The 21,463-nt window shown below is 36.3% G+C and overlaps 1 protein-coding gene across 1 annotated transcript in view; it reads left to right on the forward strand.

Moving 5' to 3' along the window:
- DAW1 (dynein assembly factor with WD repeats 1) overlaps nucleotides 1–17,591 on the forward strand; it is an 18,384-nt gene extending 793 nt beyond the window's left edge. The window contains exons 2-14 of the mRNA XM_057366860.1: nucleotides 750–845; nucleotides 1,105–1,177; nucleotides 2,423–2,567; nucleotides 5,717–5,775; nucleotides 6,448–6,570; nucleotides 8,146–8,245; nucleotides 9,998–10,105; nucleotides 10,788–10,894; nucleotides 13,855–13,957; nucleotides 14,328–14,442; nucleotides 15,506–15,582; nucleotides 16,257–16,419; nucleotides 16,950–17,591. Coding sequence (XP_057222843.1) covers nucleotides 750–845; nucleotides 1,105–1,177; nucleotides 2,423–2,567; nucleotides 5,717–5,775; nucleotides 6,448–6,570; nucleotides 8,146–8,245; nucleotides 9,998–10,105; nucleotides 10,788–10,894; nucleotides 13,855–13,957; nucleotides 14,328–14,442; nucleotides 15,506–15,582; nucleotides 16,257–16,419; nucleotides 16,950–16,984 — 1,304 coding nt within the window. The 3' untranslated portion in view covers nucleotides 16,985–17,591. The remainder of the gene's footprint in view (nucleotides 1–749; nucleotides 846–1,104; nucleotides 1,178–2,422; nucleotides 2,568–5,716; nucleotides 5,776–6,447; nucleotides 6,571–8,145; nucleotides 8,246–9,997; nucleotides 10,106–10,787; nucleotides 10,895–13,854; nucleotides 13,958–14,327; nucleotides 14,443–15,505; nucleotides 15,583–16,256; nucleotides 16,420–16,949) is intronic.
- The last annotated feature ends 3,872 nt before the right edge of the window (nucleotides 17,592–21,463 follow it).

Raw genomic sequence — 21,463 nt, forward strand, 5'->3', positions numbered from 1 at the left:
AGTCAGGTGAGGGTCACTTCTCCCAGGCAACCAGTGACAGGGTGAGAGGACATAATCTTAAGGTGCACCAGGGGAGGTTTAGGTCAGACACTAGAATGAAATTCTCCACAGAAAGGGTGATCAGGCAGTGGAATGGGCTGCCAGGGAGGTGACGGAGCTACCGTCCTTAAAGGWGTTTAAGCAAGGATGGACATGGCACTCAGTGCCAGGGTCTGRTTGATAAGRTGATGTTCAGTCATGGGTTGGACTTGATCTCGGAGGTCTGTTCCAGCCGAACTGATATGAATTTTTTTTGTCTTTGATGTATGAATTTTCTGAGCAGAGCTATGCTTTGAAAAGAAGTGCTGCCAGACTGTGATGGTTTATCCTTTACCCAGGTGACTCAAGCAAACTTTAGAAGTAAAACAAGCTGGAGATGGCCAGCTCAGGAAGTATATTGGAAAAACAGATAGTCCTYTCATATTAAATACTTTTCATATGARCTTCATAAAATGCAGAATGACAGAGAAGTTCATCTAAATTATCTTTTCCCGCAGAAAATCAAGGTGCAGCTGAGCCCTTTACCTGCTGTTTCAAAACAGGAAGCCATGTGGTTAAATATTTTAATACTCCAGCTCAGTTGAAGTTGTAGAGGTGCCTGAGCAAACCTAGAAATGTGAAATGTGTTATGGTTTTTGATATATTACTGCACTCAAGCCTTTGTAAACACTAGAATAAATATAATGGGTTTTGTAAAATGTGTTTTCCAGGCTTCTTTGAACATCGAGCTAATAGGAAATACCTTCAGGACTGCTTCTTTGAAATGAATGCTGATGAAATGATGCAAAAAGTTGTTGGAAAAACGAGTTTGTTCATTTCCAGAAAAGAAAATAGTTCAGAAATAATATTGTTTAATATATTTTTTTCATATAAACACATCAGAGTTGTTCATTACCATGCTTACTCTCAGTGAGAACAGCCAACCTCCTTCCAGCTCCAAGAACTGGAAGTAGGTCTCYTGAAGTCAGTGGAGCTATACAAGTGGAGGTATTGCTGTCTGCAGTGCATGGTATAAAATTCCAGAAGTCTAATTATGACCTGTTTATCCTTTTTTTTTTTTTAAAGGAATTATTTTGGAATATGTAGAAGGTGGTAAGTCAAGGACCAGATCAATAGATCTACTTGATCTTAGACCTGAGTAAGTATGATAATATTTCAGGTAACAACACTYTCTACCTTTTTATAGCATGCTCGTAGACAATTCTCTTTGACTATTTTATGCATAATTGAGGTCAGCTATTATGTAGAGCCTACATGCTCTTCTCAGGTAGCTCTGGGAGGTAGAGCTTCAGAAAAATAACAAAATGCCCCAATTAAACAACGTTGCCCAAATCCGTAGAGTTGATTAGGTAGAAAGGCATGAAGTAATATGATTATCTTAATTCCAGCATTGATATGGAAGAGGCCTTGCATGTAAGCCAAAGTCRGTAGACAATGTAGGCTAGATATGCTAGAGGAAAAATCCTCATCTAAAAATGATCACGTTTTGTCTTTCTGGAACTGTCTAATATAGTGTTGTGGGTAGAACCTTACAAGTCCCTTTGTGAAAGAAATAAGTTGTCTGGTGTATATATAAACACTGAGAGGATACTAATTTATGGAATGTAGTGTAGTGGTTCCCTTTCAGAGGATGGATGCAGAAAATCCCCTTTAGACTTGAATAATTTCCATATTAACAGAAATCCTTKGCTCTTTTGCTAAACTGATTTTAAGAGTGTACTGGTGCTTTGCCTCCCAGGTATTGGCAACCCTTAGTTTCCCACAGAAGGCCAGAAATCAGTAGTTATCTGATGACACGGAAAGATGATCCAGTTCCACAGACCAGCTGTGGCCCATTCCCTGGGGGCTCCAGTTTCATCAGTATACTGGACCATGTTGTGGTAGTTACTATCAAAACTAAGAGCTGCAGAACCAGGAGCAGATTTCAGAGGCCACAGASAGAGAAAAATTTAACACTTTGCATACATAATTTATCTTGTTACTTCATGGACAATTTGTTTGAAATGTATGAAATTCCTGTTTAATTCAGATATTTAAACTGACAGTTTGGGACACACATCTCCCGTGTCTGATCCTCTGTGGAAATCCTTTGAAAAGATAGATTTCATGCCAAGTTACAATTTTTAAAAGTTAAGGGTTACTGTACAACTTTAGTAAGAGAGGAAAGGAAGTGGTATAAAAACCAAGAAAGATTTATCCAYATTTCTTTAGGCCCTTTTACAGAATGAGATAAATGCATAACATTTAATTGCTTGCTTAAATTTCTCTGCAAGTAAATAATATTCTTGGGTTTATATTCATAATTATTGCCAGAGGATAGAGTCTGGTGGGTTTTTGTTTGGGCTGTTTTTTGAGTTTCTTTTCATTCTTTTCTCATAATTAGCACAGATGTCTCAGCCGTTGTAGAAGAAATTAAAAAAGGAGAACCTCTCATCACAGCTTCCTGCTTGGAATATGTCATACATCTAATACACAGATTGCAGGAGAAGCTGGGGGAAAAACAGAATCACAAATTCACTCTTTTTAAGGTCAGAGACATCTTTAAATAATTTTGGGCATTTTGGGGCTTTTAAGTTGTGATATTGTAAGTATGTTTTTACTGCTGTGTATTGTACCTGAGGGCGATATTGGGACTTTATGACTGATTTCTTGGCTTTTTTCAATCCCCTCTGCACTTTTAGAGCAACTGAGTCTGTCCTGGCTGTTTCTGCCAGGAATTCCCCCAAAAAGGCTGAGGGGTATAACTGTCCCTTGACATTGTTTACACAGGTGTATTTTACACAGGTGTGTTTTGGATGGAGAGAACTCAATCTTTTATTTGTCAAATAAGAATTTGTGGGCCAGCAAAACCCATAGTTACCTTTAAACAAAACCTGTAAATAGACCCCAAGTAGATTAGCTTTGGGAAAGGACCGAAATATTTTCATACCCTTGTCTACCCGTTCTTCACTTTGTGAAAATTATGGGCTTTATGCTATTATTTTATGGAGTTTTATGCTACATGCAGTTGTCATTACTAATCCTGGGTTTCATTACTTTCTGTCATTACTATTACCTTTGAATATTGATAAATTGATCTTCAGCTCACAGACAGCATTCGAACAAATAGGATTTTTAAGAACAATGATTAGAGAGACCTTTCAGAGCTCCAAATCCAGGATTGAGTCTGTCAGAAGAGAATAGGTGTAATTGTATTGAATAGTGGAAATGAAACTTTCTTCCAGAGATTGAGTGTTGCAATTGGAAATAGTACCTTTATTGTGTCAGCAGATGGCAATGTGTAACTGTTAAAAAATRTTGGTGAGTGCTATGGTGGTTATTGTTACCTTAAATTGAGAGAGAAAAGGAAGAAGTTTTGTGTTGGTTTGTTCAGTTAAAAAACCTCTTACATGTTCCTCAATACAACTTCGGTTCTTTTGACCAACAATACTCATCTGGGTGAATTCTGCAGATATATGTATTTAACCTTGAAAATAGAGCTGTGCAATAAGGCGTCTCAAAAAGTTTCTCTTCTAAGTTATGCTTTCAACTGAGATAGTGCCTTTCTTTTCAAAAGCTTTTAAAATTGCTTGCTCCTCACAGATACTGACAAACCTTCAAATGCTTGTTCAAACTTGTGTGTAAATAATGGATTTGTTCATTGTTGGGTATAGTGCTATGTTTGAGCTTCTGTATGTGGAAATAATAGAGGCCAGCAAATCCAATTAGTGCTGTCTTATTTCCTTCACYGAGGAGTGGTTAGAAGTGTGTGAAAATAACCTGTTTGATGTTTGAGTTTCATTTAAGGCTTCTAAATGAAAYACGAGTACCAGGTACTACTGACACACTAATAAAATACAAGAGATGGATGGGAGTGAGATTTTTTTCTTCTTTTTCCTCCAAAAATTGTTCCATGTGTGCATTGTTTGGAAGTGAATGGTTTTTTTTTTTTCCTGTTGCACTGGAGTAAAATCTGAAACAAGTGTATAAATTCATCCCTTTGTTATTCCCAGTAATTGTGGTGATGGTGGTGTGTTAGGCACCCTGCAGAGAAATGAGCTTTTATAGCAATTTCTCAGGTTTTAAACTATTACATAGCATGGGATGCTGTAGTGATTTGCAGGTTTTTATCTTAGGTATAGCTGTAGCTGGTTTTGCAGAACTGAGTTRTAATTTTTCTAATATTGCCTTAGGGTTTGATTATTGTATCATTTGCAGAARCAATTCTTGCTGGCTCAGAGTTCTGTGGATGAAGCAACTGCGGCACTGGGCATTGGAAGAACAGAATTAGTCTCATAATCTGAAATTAAACAGAAATCCATCCTGTTTTCCTCCCTTTTTTCATAATTTTAAAATGTATTTGTTGTTCAGAGCTGCCTGCTTGGAGTCCTAAAGATCTGATTTCCATAAATTTCCATAATTATTGGTTCTCATATGTAGATGGATATTGTTGCTGTTTTTAAAAAACAAAATATTTTTCTCATTTCCACATCTTGATTGTTCATTCCCACTGCTGTAGTTGAAAGCACAACTTGTGTTGCTTTCTCTGGAGAACAGAAATTGCTGTTTCTGTAACACAAAATACTTTTTCTGTTTCTCTGTCTCAGTCCTTTACTTGACAATTGTTATTTCCATTTTGATCTGTCCCTGCTCTTCTGAGTAGAAGACCCATGAGACTGTCTCATTTTCCATTTGGAGATAAGCAGCTTGGAAAATTTGAGAGAAGAACAAGAAGTTGAAACTCTGATAATATGTCAATGATTAAATCTCATTGCTCATAAATAGTTCCTTMTTCATTCTTACCCTACAGAAAAGGCCTAGGGAGCCACTGGTGTATATTTTTAACATCCTTTACTTCATTGTCAGCAACTGCTCTGATTTCCCAGTTTATGATTTTATTATGCTTTGGACTTGAGGAGGGGGCAGCTTGTAATAGGTGAAAATTATTCAAATGCAAACCATGTGTGACAGCAGCCAGTTTATTCAAACACCAACCAGATTATATTTTTCTGGTCCTTTTTAAAGTATCACCTATGTTTAATAAAGCTGAGTTTGTATTGTTATGGCTATGGGATCATTCACATGAGTCATATACTGTCTGATTAAAGGACCTTAAAAAATGGTTAGAAAAGAGTGACCTCCCTAACCTACACAATACATGCAGACATTACATTTGAAATGCTTTTGTGGAATTTTGTCTTGCTATTTATCTTTCTATGGTTTTGCACCTTGTCATTACCTCATAGGACAGAGCTGTAGTTTATATCTGTTTTTCTGTTTGGTATAACAAAGTCACATGCCAGCTGGAAGCATCCCATACCCTGAAAATCTCAAATACTCAGTTCAACTGGATTTTTGATTTGCTGGATAGGGCTTAATATTAGTTGGGATTTGTGTCATCAGTGATCTCAGTGGCCATGGTCTACTCATTTGTTTTGCCCATTCAGCTCTGGTCTAGGGTTACTTTGCTGGTCTCAGAAAGAATGAACAATATGCAAACATGGGGGAAAAACCAGTTCATTCAAGTAAAATATAAAATTGAAGTCAATACTGTATAATATCTTCTGTGATAATGTGGGATTTCTCCTCCTTTAATAGGAGGAGGAGAAAACATTAATTTGTTGATTATTTTCWGCAATTTTGTTTATTTTGTTAGCATCAAATGTTTTTCTTCTCACTGCCCCCACTTCTATTTCAGGCGCTTAGAACACACATACTGCCACTGACKAATGTAGCATTTAACAAATCTGGTTCCCGGTAAGTTGCTTTCAAAGTCAAAGTACATAATCATTAATTGAAGTTTTGTATTTGTGAATTAAATGGTAAGGAAACTTCAGTRCTCTTATCTTGCTGTGAAAAGAATTCAGCTCTGCTGCTTCTRAGCAGCTTCAGGCATAATCGGGGAYTATATTTCAGGCCTCTGTGGGAAAACCAATGGAAGATGCAAAAAAGTGGCAGGTGAGATTCAATTTATGTAATTTTTTTCTTCCACTGCCATAGTCTGTTGACAATTACCATATTACATAAAGAAGCATCTTTAGGGCAATAAACTAAATATTGCTAAAATCTGAATGAGTCTTTGACATAAACTCCTTTGGGTGTTTCACTATAATGGAAGTGTAGCTTTCATGTTAATTGATTTCRCTGTAGACATATGTTTTATCATTTTTTTTCTTCATATCTTGAAAGCAGCGACATGCTTTCTAGTTAAAATACATTAAAGATTAGAAAAAAAGGTGGTTTTGTGAATAATAYGTAAAAAAAAGAAGAAATGGAACCTCTATGGTCATTAATCTATATTTCTGAAAAAACTAGGAGATTTATGTCTGAGACAATGCTAACTGAAATCTGTGGAAATAAATMATTTGGCTATGCATTGGGACCAATAAGATATTTTCTGTATTAAAAATTAATTTGTCTTTGCTTTAGCTTTATCACTGGAAGCTATGACAGAACCTGCAAACTATGGGATACAGCATCGGGAGAAGAGCTGCGTACACTGGAGGGACACAAAAATGTTGTCTATGCAATAGCTTTCAATAATCCCTATGGGTAAATAAATTTCCTTTGAGATTCTTCTTAATTGATAATAATTTTATTTTGAAAATACTCTAACATGGAATAGACTATTTCAAATTGAAAGAATTCAACTTCTGAATTTGTAGAGTTCAGCCATAGCTGATTGCTGTGGAATGACACTGTCATTTGTACAAGAGATCCATTTGGACATGTTTTCTCTACAATTTTTAAAAATAAAATGTAGAAGTTCTAACCACAAATTTAATTAGGTATTCAGTCTTGAAAAATATATAAATGAGTCTGTTGACTATATTGAAACAGTTTATTTCAGTAATAACTAGATGACCAGATTTTATTCTGAATGTTACTCATTCTCTTCTGCCTCCATATAGTTGTATGTGATGTATGATGTAAGTACTTATGACAATCTGTGTTACTTCTGTTAAGGAGAAAGAAGTGGATTTCTCCATTTGCCATTACAAATCTATTATTTAGATTTGGAAATGTCACAGCTTCTGAGTAATTTTTGTAAAATCCACAAGGTGCTGCTGTGTGAACATCAGATATGAATTTTTGCACCTTTTGTTTTCTTCAGTAACTGTTTGCCCTGGRTTGGAATTGCCACCTGTTAGGTAAAGGGAATTACATGTTAGCTACTGAAGTTTCAATATAGTTTGCTTCTTGAGGAAGCTGTCATGTGAGAAAACAGTTTTGTTTTTCTGTGAAGTAGAATAAATTAATTCCTAGTTTTCTGTTGAATCATGTTACTATCAGGTGTCCTATTTGTCAGTTAAGCAATACATAGTTAATATCAGAAAATAAATGTTAAATTATTTGTTCTTACTCTATTTGAAACTTTATTTCTTTCWTCTCTATGAAAAGGAAAACCTAGACCCTCCTATGTCAGTGTCTTATATTGTGATATTATTCTTTGCTTTAGAATAACATTTGATGAAGTTAATTTATATACCTTGGTGAAACTARTGACAAAAATCTGTGCAAAGATCARTAACTAGTCTGTAACATAAAAMTGGAGRAGCAGCATACAGCGAGACAAAACCTGATGAGAACCTTGAACTACTTTGACRTTAAAAATTTGATTGAAAAACCCACTTTTTTTTCTGCTAATCTTCAGGTTTTAATACAGTGTTCCTTGATACATTTTTCTGGATACTTCACTGTAGTTTTGCTTTAATTGCAGATTGTCACTTCCACTGACTTCAGTGGGTGTAGAGTTCAACTTCYGAAATTTGGGTGAACTGCATTTATAATTGTTGATAAACAGATGTTATCTGATGAAATKATATAACTTCTTGATAAATCTGGAAGTAGTGCAGCACAACATCACCACTAAAGTAGGTTAGTCATCAGCTATGAGTACTTCTATGCTAATAGACAGGCACAGTAACTCTCTTAGAAACTCATTGTGTCTGCTAATTTTTTGCCTTGATGTAACTTGTGTTTGTGAAATCTCGCTGCAGGATCTCACAGCGAGCACCAAAGTGGCATGTGAGCTTCCATGGCTGGGAATTGTTTCTCTGGATTCTGCTGTCTCTGGAGTCAGAGCTTTTTCTAAATAAAAATGACAGGATTTTTTTTTCCATTTAGCGACAAGATTGCCACTGGATCATTTGATAGAACCTGCAAACTGTGGAGTACAGAAACAGGAGAATGTTATCATACTCTCAGAGGACATATTGCAGAAATAGTGAGTAGTGATGGATGCTTCTTATTCCTTTATGTTTTCTCACACTGTTGTTGATGACTGTGAGTTACAGCTCCCTGTGAGCTCCCACTGACAAGCACAGTTATTGTGGTACATCTATTCATACATCCAGATATTAACATTTCTGCACTGCAAGGGAAGATAGTCTGACAGTTCTTAAGACAGAATAAACYATCATAGACAGTTTGAAATTATAGATTTAATTTTACTTTTTTCCAATTTCCCTTGTTTGCTAAATGTTAAAACATTGAAAAATACCATAGTGATTGGAATTTTTTATTGTACTTACTTATTGCTTGATTATGTATTGTACATTTTTCTGGCTATCTTACATTGCCCTCCTATTTGCAGAACTATATATAGAGGAATATCATTGCTTGTATTGTTGTCTTTCACACAGAGATCTGTACTTCATGTACAGAACCAACTGGAGCTGCAATTCAATGAATTTATGAAATTTAAAGTGTGTTTACTGGGAATATGTGGGATGCTGAAATGTCAAGAATCTATGAAATTGAAACAGTTTAAGCTTAAAAATGCTTAGTTTCCTCTCCAATGCACTAGGACCTCGCATCAGCAACAGAAAGTACCTTAATGCACAGCATTTTGATTAAAAGGTCAGGGCAAAGACCCTAAAACTCTGAATTTCAATGCTGAGTGGGTTTTTTGGGATTTTTTTTATAGCTATACAATCCCTATTTAATAAAATATTGCTGGAAGTTGTTTCTGAAAAAAAAAAAAGGAATTTAATTGTAGATCAAGAGGCCTTCACTAGAGCAAGAAAATGATGGTTTACCCATATTGGAAGTTGGGGTTTGTTTTGGTATGGTTTTGATTCTCTGGGTACTCTGAAAGAATTACCTCTTACCATGGAGAAAGTATTTGCTTATTGGGAAAGGCTGCAGTAATTTTGCTTCCACAGATCAGTCAGGTAAATKTTTAAAGGCCTCTCCATTTTTTTCTGTCTTCTGTAGGAATTAGATTAGACCAGAATGTTATGAGTTGGGCTAGCAAGTAATTAGTAGCAGATAATTGCCAGCAGAAAATGATGTGTTTCTCTGAGTCAGACCTGTTTCTGAAAGGCCATTATTGGATCTGATCCATTGCTGGCAAGGGCATGCCCATAGTTATTCAGTATGAAAAAACTGAGCTACTGTTTTCCTTTTTTTCATGGCACCTCCTATTCTTTATTTGCAGAGCAATCATACTGAATGATTATGGAGAATGGGAGGCTGACTACATGATTTTTTAATGTGGAAAATGAATGAAAGTAGTTGTTGAGCTTTTGTTCTTGTTTTTCCATGACTATGATGTTGTGGTGATGCACTTGGCAAATGACATAGATAATGACACATGATAGGATAAAGGTGTTTGTGGGTACATGGAACTGTTTGGATGATCTTTGCCCCAATGTCATCAGGTAAGAGAGGAACCCTACCAAATGATAGTGCTGGGGAGGAATGTCCGTTCAACTGAAAAGTAATTTGAGAGTTTCAAAGAGAAATTTGAAATTAAGAAAACAAAATAAGWAGAAGAAGGGTTATGTGATAAGGACTTGTTTCTGTTCTAGTGAGCTGTTGGAAGAACTCTGCAACTTTTATGTGTGCCATAAAGTATTATCAGACTTTTGTCATATTTTAAAATATTAATCCTTAACCTTGTTTTATTTTTTTTTAGAAAATATATGTAAATAGACACCTTTAAACTTTTTCTATCCAATGTTTCTTGCTACAGGTATGTTTATCATTTAACCCTCAGAGCACGTTGGTGGCAACTGGCAGCATGGATACCACTGTCAAATTATGGGACATAGAGAAAGGGGAAGAAGTAGCCACTTTAAGTGTATGTTTGCATTCTTTGTGCTTTTGAAGGTGTTCCATGCTTTCATAGTTTTCCAGCTGAGATAAATAACAGCGTAACCATTAGAACTGTTTCAAACCTCGAGGAGTTTCTTTTACCAGGTCCTCCCATAGTGACTGAGTTAGAATAAGAAAACTTGAAGGKAATGAGAAAGCTGTGGTATTCTATAAGTCAAATTTATCAAAAGACAGATTTTTCTCATTCCACTGATATTACTGCTATGGATTAGAATGCCTTCCATCACTTGTTAAATCCTGCTGCTCTACTGTCAGTTGTGACCTCCTCTGTATGGATCTTCCTCTAAACATGAGCAGAGGGCAGCCATCCAATTACCTTTGCTCTGCATGGCTTGCTGGCATTGCACAGGTTCAGATTGGCCTCTGCKGTTTCAATACATTTCTCTCACATAAATCCAGAATAATATCTAGTGAATAAGCTTCCTGCTTAAGTGGTGTACCTGAGTTTTTTCAGTTGTTGGGATGTTGACTATTCCACAGTTGGGTGGATCTTTCTGTCAAAATTGTCATATTCTGGACAAGACAGTAAATAAAATAGTGATGAGTTGTGAAAGGATTATGCTGCTGAAAACAGACTACATATTAAACTATATTAATGGAAAAGTCATARTTTGTATTCTCATACTGCTTTTTAAAAATTCTCTCAGGGACACTCAGCAGAAATTATTACAATGTCTTTCAATACCACTGGAGACAGGATCATCACTGGCTCCTTTGACCAGATAGCAATAGTATGGGATGTTGTCACTGGCAGGTACTAAGGCACTAATAAATATAATTTTACTTTGCATGATTTAGGATGAATTAAATAGAAAATGTTGAGCTACACATTATAAAGCTTTTACTTCACTTAGAGTATATGTTCCCCCATCCTGTAATTTGTTACTCCTGCTCTCTTCATTCTTCTGAATAGGAATGCTGCTCATTAAATACTTTTGTATTTGCTCTTTAAGTTTCTATCTTTTGAGCACTAAAGAGGCAGAAAGAATGGACAGATCCTGTGCTTGTTCCTGGTGAAGTCTCCAAACAGGAAAATATTTTATCAGCATGAAAACTCATGACCTGCAATGTGTCTAGGATTTTTAGACTGTTTAAGTAGAAAGAATGTYGATTTTGTACGAGAGAATTAGCCTGGTTATGTTGCCTTCAAAAACTATAAAAGGTGTATTTTTCTTTCTCACAATCCTTTGTCAGTATAAATTTAAAATGTATTCTCTTTGACTGTGGAGRACAAAATCTCTTGATTAAGATGTCAACAAATAAGAATGTAGGAGCTAAATATGATTTTATATGGTACTGACAAAGCCCCTTTTTCAATGGGATACTCAGTGTAAGTAGAATAATAAATTTATCACTCTGATTACTGACAAAGTAATTTATGAAGGTAACAATTCTCTTGTGTTTACAGACAAGAAGACACTATAGAGGTAGCATCTTCCTTTTGTGAGAGCAAGGGGAATCTCTCTGAAATTTATATATAAAAGGAAAGTGTGTGTGTAGTGGGGTAATAAACAATATGTATCAAAATGGGACTACCTGAGTTATTTATAAGTARCGTACACACARTAYRTAATTTAAGGCTTGGTCCTATTAGCTTTGAGCTTRTTCARCACCAACACTCATTCAGCAAATGGRCCTTTGGATYCAACTTCCTTCAGTCTGGTGGTCTTGCAAGCATTTTTGTTTGAAAACAACTTTTTTTCCAGCTTATTGTCTGAGCCTACAGTGAAATCAAATCTGGTGATTTTCATGTTGCATTCTTTTTTCTAAGAAATCAATACAGCCTTCACATTAGGGCCAACACCAGCAAGTGGAATACAGTTCAGGTAGATTTGCAAAAATCTTCTAGGTGTGGTTTTGTATGCTTGTTTTTCACCATATGAAATACATGAGAAGCATAGCTTTCCAAATTTGAGTTTCTTCTCATTTTGCTGGCTGACCCTGGTGATCATATGTATTCCTGAATTTTATTCTGGGTAGGTACTCTGAATTGCCCTGAGGGAAGCTGATGTAGGGACAAGAAATCTGAACAATGTTCAAGACTTTCTTCATAAAGTAACATGATTAAAAAGAAAAAAAAATGAAGGGGGAAACATGCTTTTGTAATACAGGTCTGTATTTCCATGGCAGATACAGTAATTGTAGTTCAGCTGAAGGTGTCTGCAGAGCTCCATTTGGCAAATCAACAACCTGTACTGGGGTCAGGAGTGCTGGGCACCAGGGTCCTGACAGAGAAATAATTTCTCATTTGCAATTATGGTTAAATACTACAGCATCCATATACCAAATTCCACTTGGAAACTGAAGGCTAAGGRAATACTGTCATAACTAAAGCTGATTGTTTTTAATAAATAACTTACATAGAATTTTTTCATGGCACTTCATAAGCTTCTCTTCTTTGTTCTTTCTAACTGTATCTGGTTATCTAACTGTAAATGGTTTCTGTGAGATGTTCTCCACATTGCTGTTTATTCCATTAATTGATAAGATTTTTACATCAAAGCTTGAAGCCCACACTGCCTCTTTGAAAATTGGAAGTTTAAGCTTTCAGGTTTTAAATTAAAACTTTTTTTCTAGTTATTACTAGGTTTTTTGGGCATTAGGTATTATGTCATGGCCAAATAATATATGTATAAAATTTAGTTTTTCTCTGTTATCTGCTTGTAGATTTTTGGTTTTACTGTAAAAAAATCTATACAACTACAACAGTGTAGACCTCACAGTGTTAGAAAGTAAAAGGACTAATTCTATAAAATGCTGTGAATGCAATCATAAACAGTTTGTGCTATCATTAACAAATAGAACATTCAAATGCTCAGGAGATTTTCTTTGCTGTTCATTTAGCACATATATTACTTGAGCTACCCTTACATATCTCATGCAATGAACAAAAAAACATTTCAGTCACTTAAACTCATTTAGATGTTTTTCTAGTCATTAGTTTATGTGTTATTTGCAATGTGCTTCTCTTAATGATGCAGTGATATTAGCATTGTGATAATAACTCAATTTACTAATCCTTTAATACATGTATATCTCAATTAATCTTTTTGAGGCTTTGCTGCCTCATAGGCCATTAATTCTTAGGAAGCTGTATTGGCTAATTGTAACCTCTATATTCAGATAAAGCTGAATAATTTAATGGGACTTGCATTGCCAGTCTTGTGCAGCAAGAAGTTCAGGATTAATGGGGATTAGAAATCATATTTCAGTTGGGTTGTCATTTGCCTGTTATTTGGGAACATGCTCGCCTTAAGTACMTGATTAACTTCCATTTGATCTTCACTGGATTTTATAAAAGGTTTAGATTATATGGAGTTTTAAAGATGTACTGTTTACAGTTCATTGAAGTAGGATAATGGGAGAGTAATGTAGAAAAACTTACTGTATGTACTTAGCATTAGATGAATACAAGGAATCTGTCTCTGGTSTTGAAAACCCTTGCATTTCACTGGAAATACATTCACTAAAGTATTTTTGAAAGAGAAGGGAGGAATTTTCCATTTCATTTCTTACTGCCTCTTTTTGCCAAAGATAGAAAATGARATTGATGTAGTACTAGAATCCTAAATGAGCTGCACCTCTCCATTTCATTGCTTTAATGGTGGAGACTTGACACCTTAACTATACCATTTTCTAACCTTGYAATTTATATGTGCATATAAAAATTCACACTATAAATGTAAGTGATTATTTTTTATTTTCTTTTGATAGGATGTTACATACTTTAATAGGCCACCAAGGAGAGATTAGCAGTGCCCAGTTCAGCTGGGACGGTTCTCTCATTGTCACTGGATCAATGGACAAAACATGCATGGTAAGCAGGTTGAGTAGGTAATGACTACAGCTACTTGACATAAAATGTATCTTTTTTAAATTTAGAAGCATTATTTTAAACTGATACATATAATGAATTAGAGAATTTACAACTAAATGTAAAACCTGTAATCTTACTCATTTCAGTGCAGTCTAATTAAGTCTTGTTTAATCAATACACTGAACTAAAAATGTATAGGACTTCATTAATCTAAAGAGTGACTCATTATTGATGTATATTCAGGTTTTGTATTTTTACATGTCAGATATCAATCAGAAAGGGCCTCTACATGTTGCTTTATTAATCAACTAGATATCTATAAAGTAAATTAGTCAAAAGAAGCAATCAAATGCCCTGTTTCTCTCTGCAGCTGTGGAATGCTGTGACTGGGACGCACATAGCAACGCTGGCAGATCACAGGGAGGAGGTGTTYGATGTGTGCTTCGATTACACGGGACGGCACTTTGCAACTGCCTCTGCTGATGGTGAGTGAAGGGCCTGGCACTGCTGGGAGAACTGYAGCTGGACCATAAAACACCTTTGTCCTTTCCCTTTGGCTCTGCTTTGAATGTGTAGCTTGATGAAGAGGACTACTTGATTCAAAACTATAGATCAAGCAATGTTGGTTGTGTTACAGAAACTTTGCATTAAACTTTTAAAAGTTTTCTCCAGTGAAAAGGGTATTTTCATACTTTAATCAACTCAACATGTCTTTCCTCTTTGACTYCAAACTTGCAAGGAAATAATCCACTTGTGGCTGGAAATACCTTTTAAATGTGTAGGTAAATAGCTTTTGAGGGGTTTGATTGGTGGCTCAGATTTAGGCTTAAATGAAAAATGTAGTTGGAATTTTACTGTGGATTTGCTGGCAGGCTTTCCTAATGCACAGCAAGAGAATACACAATAAAGAGGTAGTGAAAGAAGCRATTTTGTTTTGTTATTGGTATGCAGAAGTTTTGCATGTTTATTATTTTTCCAGGATTCACAAGAAATAGTTCTTTGTAGTCACTTGCTCAGTTATTTATATTATRCTGCATAATGATAATACCATATTAGTTTTAGATACCCAATTCCAGAACAGGATAATAGACTGGATGGGAGGGACTATTGGATCTATTTTCCTGTACTTGCTATACTAAGACAAAAGGCAATGTTTCAGTTTCCTGAAATTTAATCAATGCCTATTAAATATATTGAATATATTATTAAAATTAGAATCTGAAATATAATGAAAGATTTCTGAATATATTGTACATGCATTCTGAAATTAGAGGCTTCAGTAGTCTGTGTTCTATGTGGACCTTTGTACTCACATTTTAGAAATTTTCCAGGAGAAAACATTTCTGGTCAGGAAAGGAAGTCTGYCTTTTTCAAGAAGATTACAGATTCTTGTTAGCATACTTTACCCTTGGAGGAAACTCTGTGAAGATTGCCTTCCATTTTTCTTGAAATTAAACCTGAGCATGAGTTCCTACTGACCTTTTTGAAATGTTCTTACTGAAATGCATGCTTAAGCATAACAATCACATATGGTTCCTACTGTAACAGGGACAGCAAGAGTCTATAATGCAAAAACAAARCAGTGTGTTGCAAAGCTAGAAGGGCATGAAGATGAAATTTCAAAGGTAAGTTATGTGTAGTTTGCACCTTTTTTTATTTGGCTATCTGTGACATTCAATCCACCAGCTATTCCATCACACAAGAATACTGTTAAAGAATGTAGTGGTATAATAATTAATATTTAGGATTGATAGGCTTGGCWAAGAAGTTATCTTTACTAAAAGCATATTCCTTTTGGTTAAAAGCTATCAGACAATGATTGTTCAGSAATTCCCCACTTCTGAGCTAAGATGATACTAGATGTGGTACTCCTRTAGATTCTAAGAGCCACCTGTCTGTATTATCATGTCATTTTACCATTTGATTCCTTAGAATGGTGGCAGCTACTTAAGTCCATCCCTCCATGTAAAAATCTATAAAATATGTATAAATTTTATATTGGAGTAATGATGACATTTCAATAAAGTTGCTACATTTGCTACCAATTGCGATTTTGAGGTTTGATATTTGGAAGTTAGGATCCTAAGGTCATGGTGTACAGGCTTTTGTAAATACTCAAAGTTTTCAGCCACAGAAATTTGCCAGCATGAGCTCTAGTGGAACACTATCCTTGATTTAAGATGAAAAACTGAATGCAAAAGTTGCTAGTTTCTCTTTTCATCTTTCAATCACTTGATGTGCTTCCTTCTCTGGGCAGACTGATTTGCTAAGTAACATAACTCATTTCTGTATTTTAAAGGTGTGTTTCAACCCGAAAGGCAATTGCATACTAACAGCCAGTTCTGATAAAACAGCTCGACTATGGGATGCTGCTACTGGACAYTGCCTTCAGATATTAGAGGGTCATGCTGATGAGATCTTCTCCTGTGCTTTCAACTACGAAGGTGATATAATCATTACAGGTAACTTATATATTCAATTTTTCTTGTCCTTTTTTTTGAGAGACATCTGAAATCTTGTAAAAAAAATAGTCTAAAAACTTTCCTGCGGCCATATGCAGGTACCAGCAGTGACTTACAATATAGTCAAGAAAATCTAGAAATTTACTTTGGAATAGAGGTTTAAGATAATATGGGCATATCCTCCCATCTCTCCAGTGGGCACATACCAGCACCAGCACAGTGACTAAGCCTGCATTCTCATAATGCATTGCCATGAGGGAGGTGTGCATGAGCAAAAGGCAAAGGTTTTTAAATGGGARCATATCTTTTGTGTATTTGGTCCTAAAGTTTCCCTCATTTCAGACAGAAAGTCAAGGGATGCAGGAGGATGTCAGCTAAAAGTATTGCTCTAGATCCTACTGCCTGTTGCTAGTTATTAGCAAAAAAATATTTATYTGTCTTTTGAGTGCCTTGTTGTTGTAGGTATTAAAAAAAAGGACAGACTGTGATACAGCTGAATGCTTCTTTCACAATTGTGTGTTTATTACTAGGGAGCAAGGATAACTCCTGTAGAATCTGGCACTGACTGAAGAAAAGGAAGRATCCAGTTTGGTATATGCCTGCCTACTTTGTGAGTTTAGTCAATAAATTCAGCCTTTCAGATCTGTTTTCTTTCCTTCTCTTTGTTCACTTTCTGCTGAAGTAGAACAGTTCTCTAGGTTTGGCTTAGATACGGAATCACAGAATTGCARAAGGTGGAAAAGACCACTGGAAGTCTTCCAGTACAACACCCTGCCCTGCTCAGCACCCTGTCATGCAAGTGACATGGTTTTGACTCTCTCAAAGGATAGAAACTCCACAGTTTCTCTACACAACCTGCTTAGTATTTGATTACTTGCATAGTAATGGAAAAAGGCAGGTTTTTTTTTTCTTTCTTATATTTAAATTGAAGTTTCTTGTATTTCAATTTGKGCATGTTGCTTCTTCACTGAGTACAGAGAAGAGTCTGGTCTGTTATCTCAGTCACCTGAGAGAAATGATGATTAGTGAGAATGAACACATAGGATGGCTCAATTTCTTTATGTGCTGTTTTTAACTTGTAACCTTTTTAATATAAAAAAATAAAGCATTATAGTAATCTCAGTTATGAAAGGAGTGTTGGTATGCACTTGCTTTGAGTACTTTTGTATTAATATTTTTTTGTATGTATAATAAAATATTGAATTAAATTGACAGTTTTGCTTTTTGTAGTATAATGTTCCATTCATATTGCTGGAGAAAACCAGCAGCCATTTATGAGCTGCTTTGATATTAACTATTGCATGCATGCTGTAATTAAACTCCCCTCTCATACTTGCCCACACCTTTCTATTCAATCCATTCCTTTCTGCTCAGTCCTCATTCTCCTATTTTGAACTGAGGTTAAAAAAAAAAAAATTAGTATCAGTAGTGACTTCAACTTAGAATCCTGGCCCAGAGACTAAGTCCAGCATAAAGAAACTGCTTACCAAAGATTGGAAACCAAGGATCATGACATAAACTGAGAAGTAAATGAGAAACTCCTGCAAGTTATTTACCAGCATCCAATGAGCTTTTAGCCAGGCTTACCTCTCCCAGCAACTGCCAATAGCTTTCACCTGTGCAGAGCTCACTCCACGTCCCAACAGAGCACCTGGAAGTGCAGTTGCTCTTGGCAGGCTTAGTGAAGGAGCAGAACTGAATGGTCTCTTCAGCCAGCTTGGAAGAAGGTCGAAGAAGCAAAGGAAAGGTACAGAGAATGAAGTTATTTTGTGTTTGTGGGTGGTTGTGGACTCGACTGGGTGGTTGTGGACTCAACTTTTAAGTGTTGTTAAATTTAGTAGGAAGTTACTAATGCTGATGTGTTGTGACTACCTCGGAGTGCTTGCCAGCATCCTTGTGTGTAAATGAAGAAACAAAGTGCCTGTCATCACTTGGCAGATTTCCTGATTATTTCAAGTAGTGTTGTGGGAAAAGTAAGCAGAGTTGTGGATCATTTAAAATGAAACTTTCACTAGTAGGCAAMGTGGCTGACACTGAAGTTAYTGTAAGCTTGTGGTGCTTACTGGGYTTTTGTGCAAAACCTTCTGATGTCAAAGACATATCTTAGTAAGTTGGAATTGAAAGAGGTAGGAAGGCCAAAGCTCTTCTGGGTTGGTTTAGAATTGCCCAGTGTCCCCAGATTGATGTRCACCTGTGATCTGGGGGATTTCCAGCTGACAAAAATGGAGGAAAATTACTATAATGAGGTGTATACAATTACTGCTACATAGTTAAAACCTGAAATTTGACTTGCTGTGTAACTATCGCACAGTAAAATATAATCTTTGGACTGTGATTAGGAACTAGACTTTTTTCCCCTTTTAATCTTTTAGGTTGGTTTTCTTCCTRTTGCCTTTCCTTTATGATATTTTTCTGATACTAAGCTGGTGAATCAAACATCTGTAATAGCTTTTGGCTTTGAGCTCTTGTCATATATTTGCAAGAAATTATGAGTTGAGGTTTYATACAGTCAGCATTGGACTGGGAGGTCATCTGGGTTCTATTTCTGATTATTTGTAGTTTCCTGAGTATGTAGARCTGCTTTTCAGGCTGTTATCCAAGTTTCCTGCTCAAATGTGACATGTTTTCACATCTGGTATGATTCACAGCACTGCTGGAAAGGTGTTGGCTTGGCACCTTGAAAGAGCTTCAGTAGTACTCTAGACAGTCTCTACGAATGCTTTGATGCTAGGTTCTCTGCACCTTGGTTTACCCATATGTAGCTTTAATAGATTATAAAGATATACATTAGGAATGCATTGCATAAATGTATCTTCCTGGAACCATTCTGTGTGTCTGGCAGCAGTTTTATCCCCTTCTCTGATTCCACTTTAGTCCTTTAACCAAAATGGTGAATGTGTACGTTCTTATCCTATTACTTGGTACTTTTTAAATCTACATACTTTACACTCTCCAAGTACTACTTTATTCACTATGTGTTTGGACTGAGCTGTGGCTTTCAACATTACCCTGAAATGCTGACAAACTTGGCTCCCTGTRACCTTATTGAAAAGGATTACTTCAGGAGCCCCATGATGTGCTTTAATAGGGCTTTTCACTGTAAAAATCATATTTGCTTTATTCTTTCTGTCCTTTAGATCTTTGAAATCCTTTCAGGAAAAACTTCTGTGAATATACAATTTTGTTTTTCTGGGAAAGAAGTTTGTATCATGTAACTGCTCGAGGAAGGAACATACACTTCACAAGGATGGGGAATTCCATGTAAGCACACGATGTGTACTTGGACTCGTGACATGTCACATGTCACGAGATTCAAATTCTTTTTGAATAGGTGATGACAGTAATACTCACACCCACTCATGTTTTAAAAGTGGCATTTTGTGTGAATTTCTTTTTTTGTCTCCATCAGTGGGATCACTTGCATTTCCTGGTAGTTAGCGAAAGGATTTGGAAATATATCCTGCTTCTATTTTTCCAGTTTGCTGCACTTTACTGCCTGTTTCTCAGTTGAAGCTGGGAGGAGGATGCAGTACCCATCAGCCAGACCTGTCTTCACTGCAAATTGTTTTAATTAGTTTGATACTCCAGCTGTCTAATCTAACTGTCTGTCCTGCTAAATGCTGCACAGCTGCAGGYTGCCTTCTGAGGGCCTGTTCCTTGTGATGACTGAGTTCAGAGTAGGTTGGAAAAACTGAAATAGTGGCATTATAGGTTTGTATGTGGCAAAGGCTTAGGAATGGCTCTGACTCAAACTCTTAAATTGGCTAGTATGGATGTGCTTTCCTTCTGAGTTGCAATTAGTTTTATTGAAGTAGGTCGTGTGGGCTCTTTATTTCAATGAACTGGTGTTTTTTTTTTCCCCTCAGACATTTTGAAATGTAGAGTGCAGTGTTCCTGGTGACATTTCTGTACTTGTCTGCAATGCAGCTCTACATGAAACAGGGCAAGACAAACAGTAAAAACTGGCTTCTTCAGAAAAGTTATCTACTGAATTTAACAGGTGACTTTATCACAGACAACAATAAAATGGTTAATTTATTTGAAGTCATTATAGTTTTTTTAACTTGTAATAATCTCAATATTAAAAGAACCCTAAACACAATAAAACTAAACCCAAAGTTTTGAAATACCTAATACAAACACAGTAGAATGCTTTTGGAAGAATAGCAGATCAGGCCAAATAGATACAGGCCAAATTTTGCTCTTCATGATGTGGGTCACCCTGGGGTGGCAGTGAACCTTCCCCTGAAGCCACSTTCAGGAAGGGGAGCACTGCAGCTGTGGCTGCTGCTCCTGTGGGTGTCCTCTGATGGTCAGGGCATCTCCCTGGACAGCTCCTTCAAGAACTTTCCCAGCTCCCACTTGAACCTGTGCACAGCTCTTGCATCCTCTCTTTTGATAACTTCTCATCTCTTTTTGTTGACTTTGAATCTGGCTCGCATGAAATTAATTTGATGTATCCTAGTTTTCATTGGGAAAGACAGCAAGCAACCACCCCCCATGTTGTTAAAAACCTGCATCATGCTCATGTTGGTGGACATTTGTACCTAAGGCTGTATGTAGTATGTTCTCATTTATGTGTATTTAATACCCATTTCTAAAAAAAAAAAAACAAAAAAACACCTGAAAAAAGTTACTAGTGGGCAAGTCCTGTTCTGATTTAGTCAGCAGAGTGGTGGTTTCCTTTTCTGTGTAGCAGCTGAAACACCTGTGGTGTTTAGGCAGTAAGGGCCTGTGTAAACTGACACAAGCAAACTCCTGAACTTCTGTCTCCCCACCCTCCCGCTCCCTTGGGCAGGTACTAAAAGCAGCTAAAGCGAGCACTAATAGGATTTGTATGCTGGGAGTTGGGTAATCAATGTATCATTTCTCTTTATTTTATTGTGATACTAAGAATGGTATGATTAGCCTTTTATCTCCTGAATGAATTGTGGAACCTGAGTAGCTTTGGCACTGAGCTGAGACCTGGACCTTGCTGTGACTTGTTTGGGTTACAGCCATGGATCAGATTTGTCATTGAGAACAGAGTTTGAGAAGCTTCAGG

The sequence above is a fragment of the Malurus melanocephalus genome, unplaced genomic scaffold (assembly GCF_030028575.1).
Source record: "Malurus melanocephalus ecotype Western Australia unplaced genomic scaffold, MMel_1.1 scaffold_73, whole genome shotgun sequence".
In the NCBI taxonomy this organism is placed as follows: Eukaryota; Metazoa; Chordata; class Aves; order Passeriformes; family Maluridae; genus Malurus; species Malurus melanocephalus.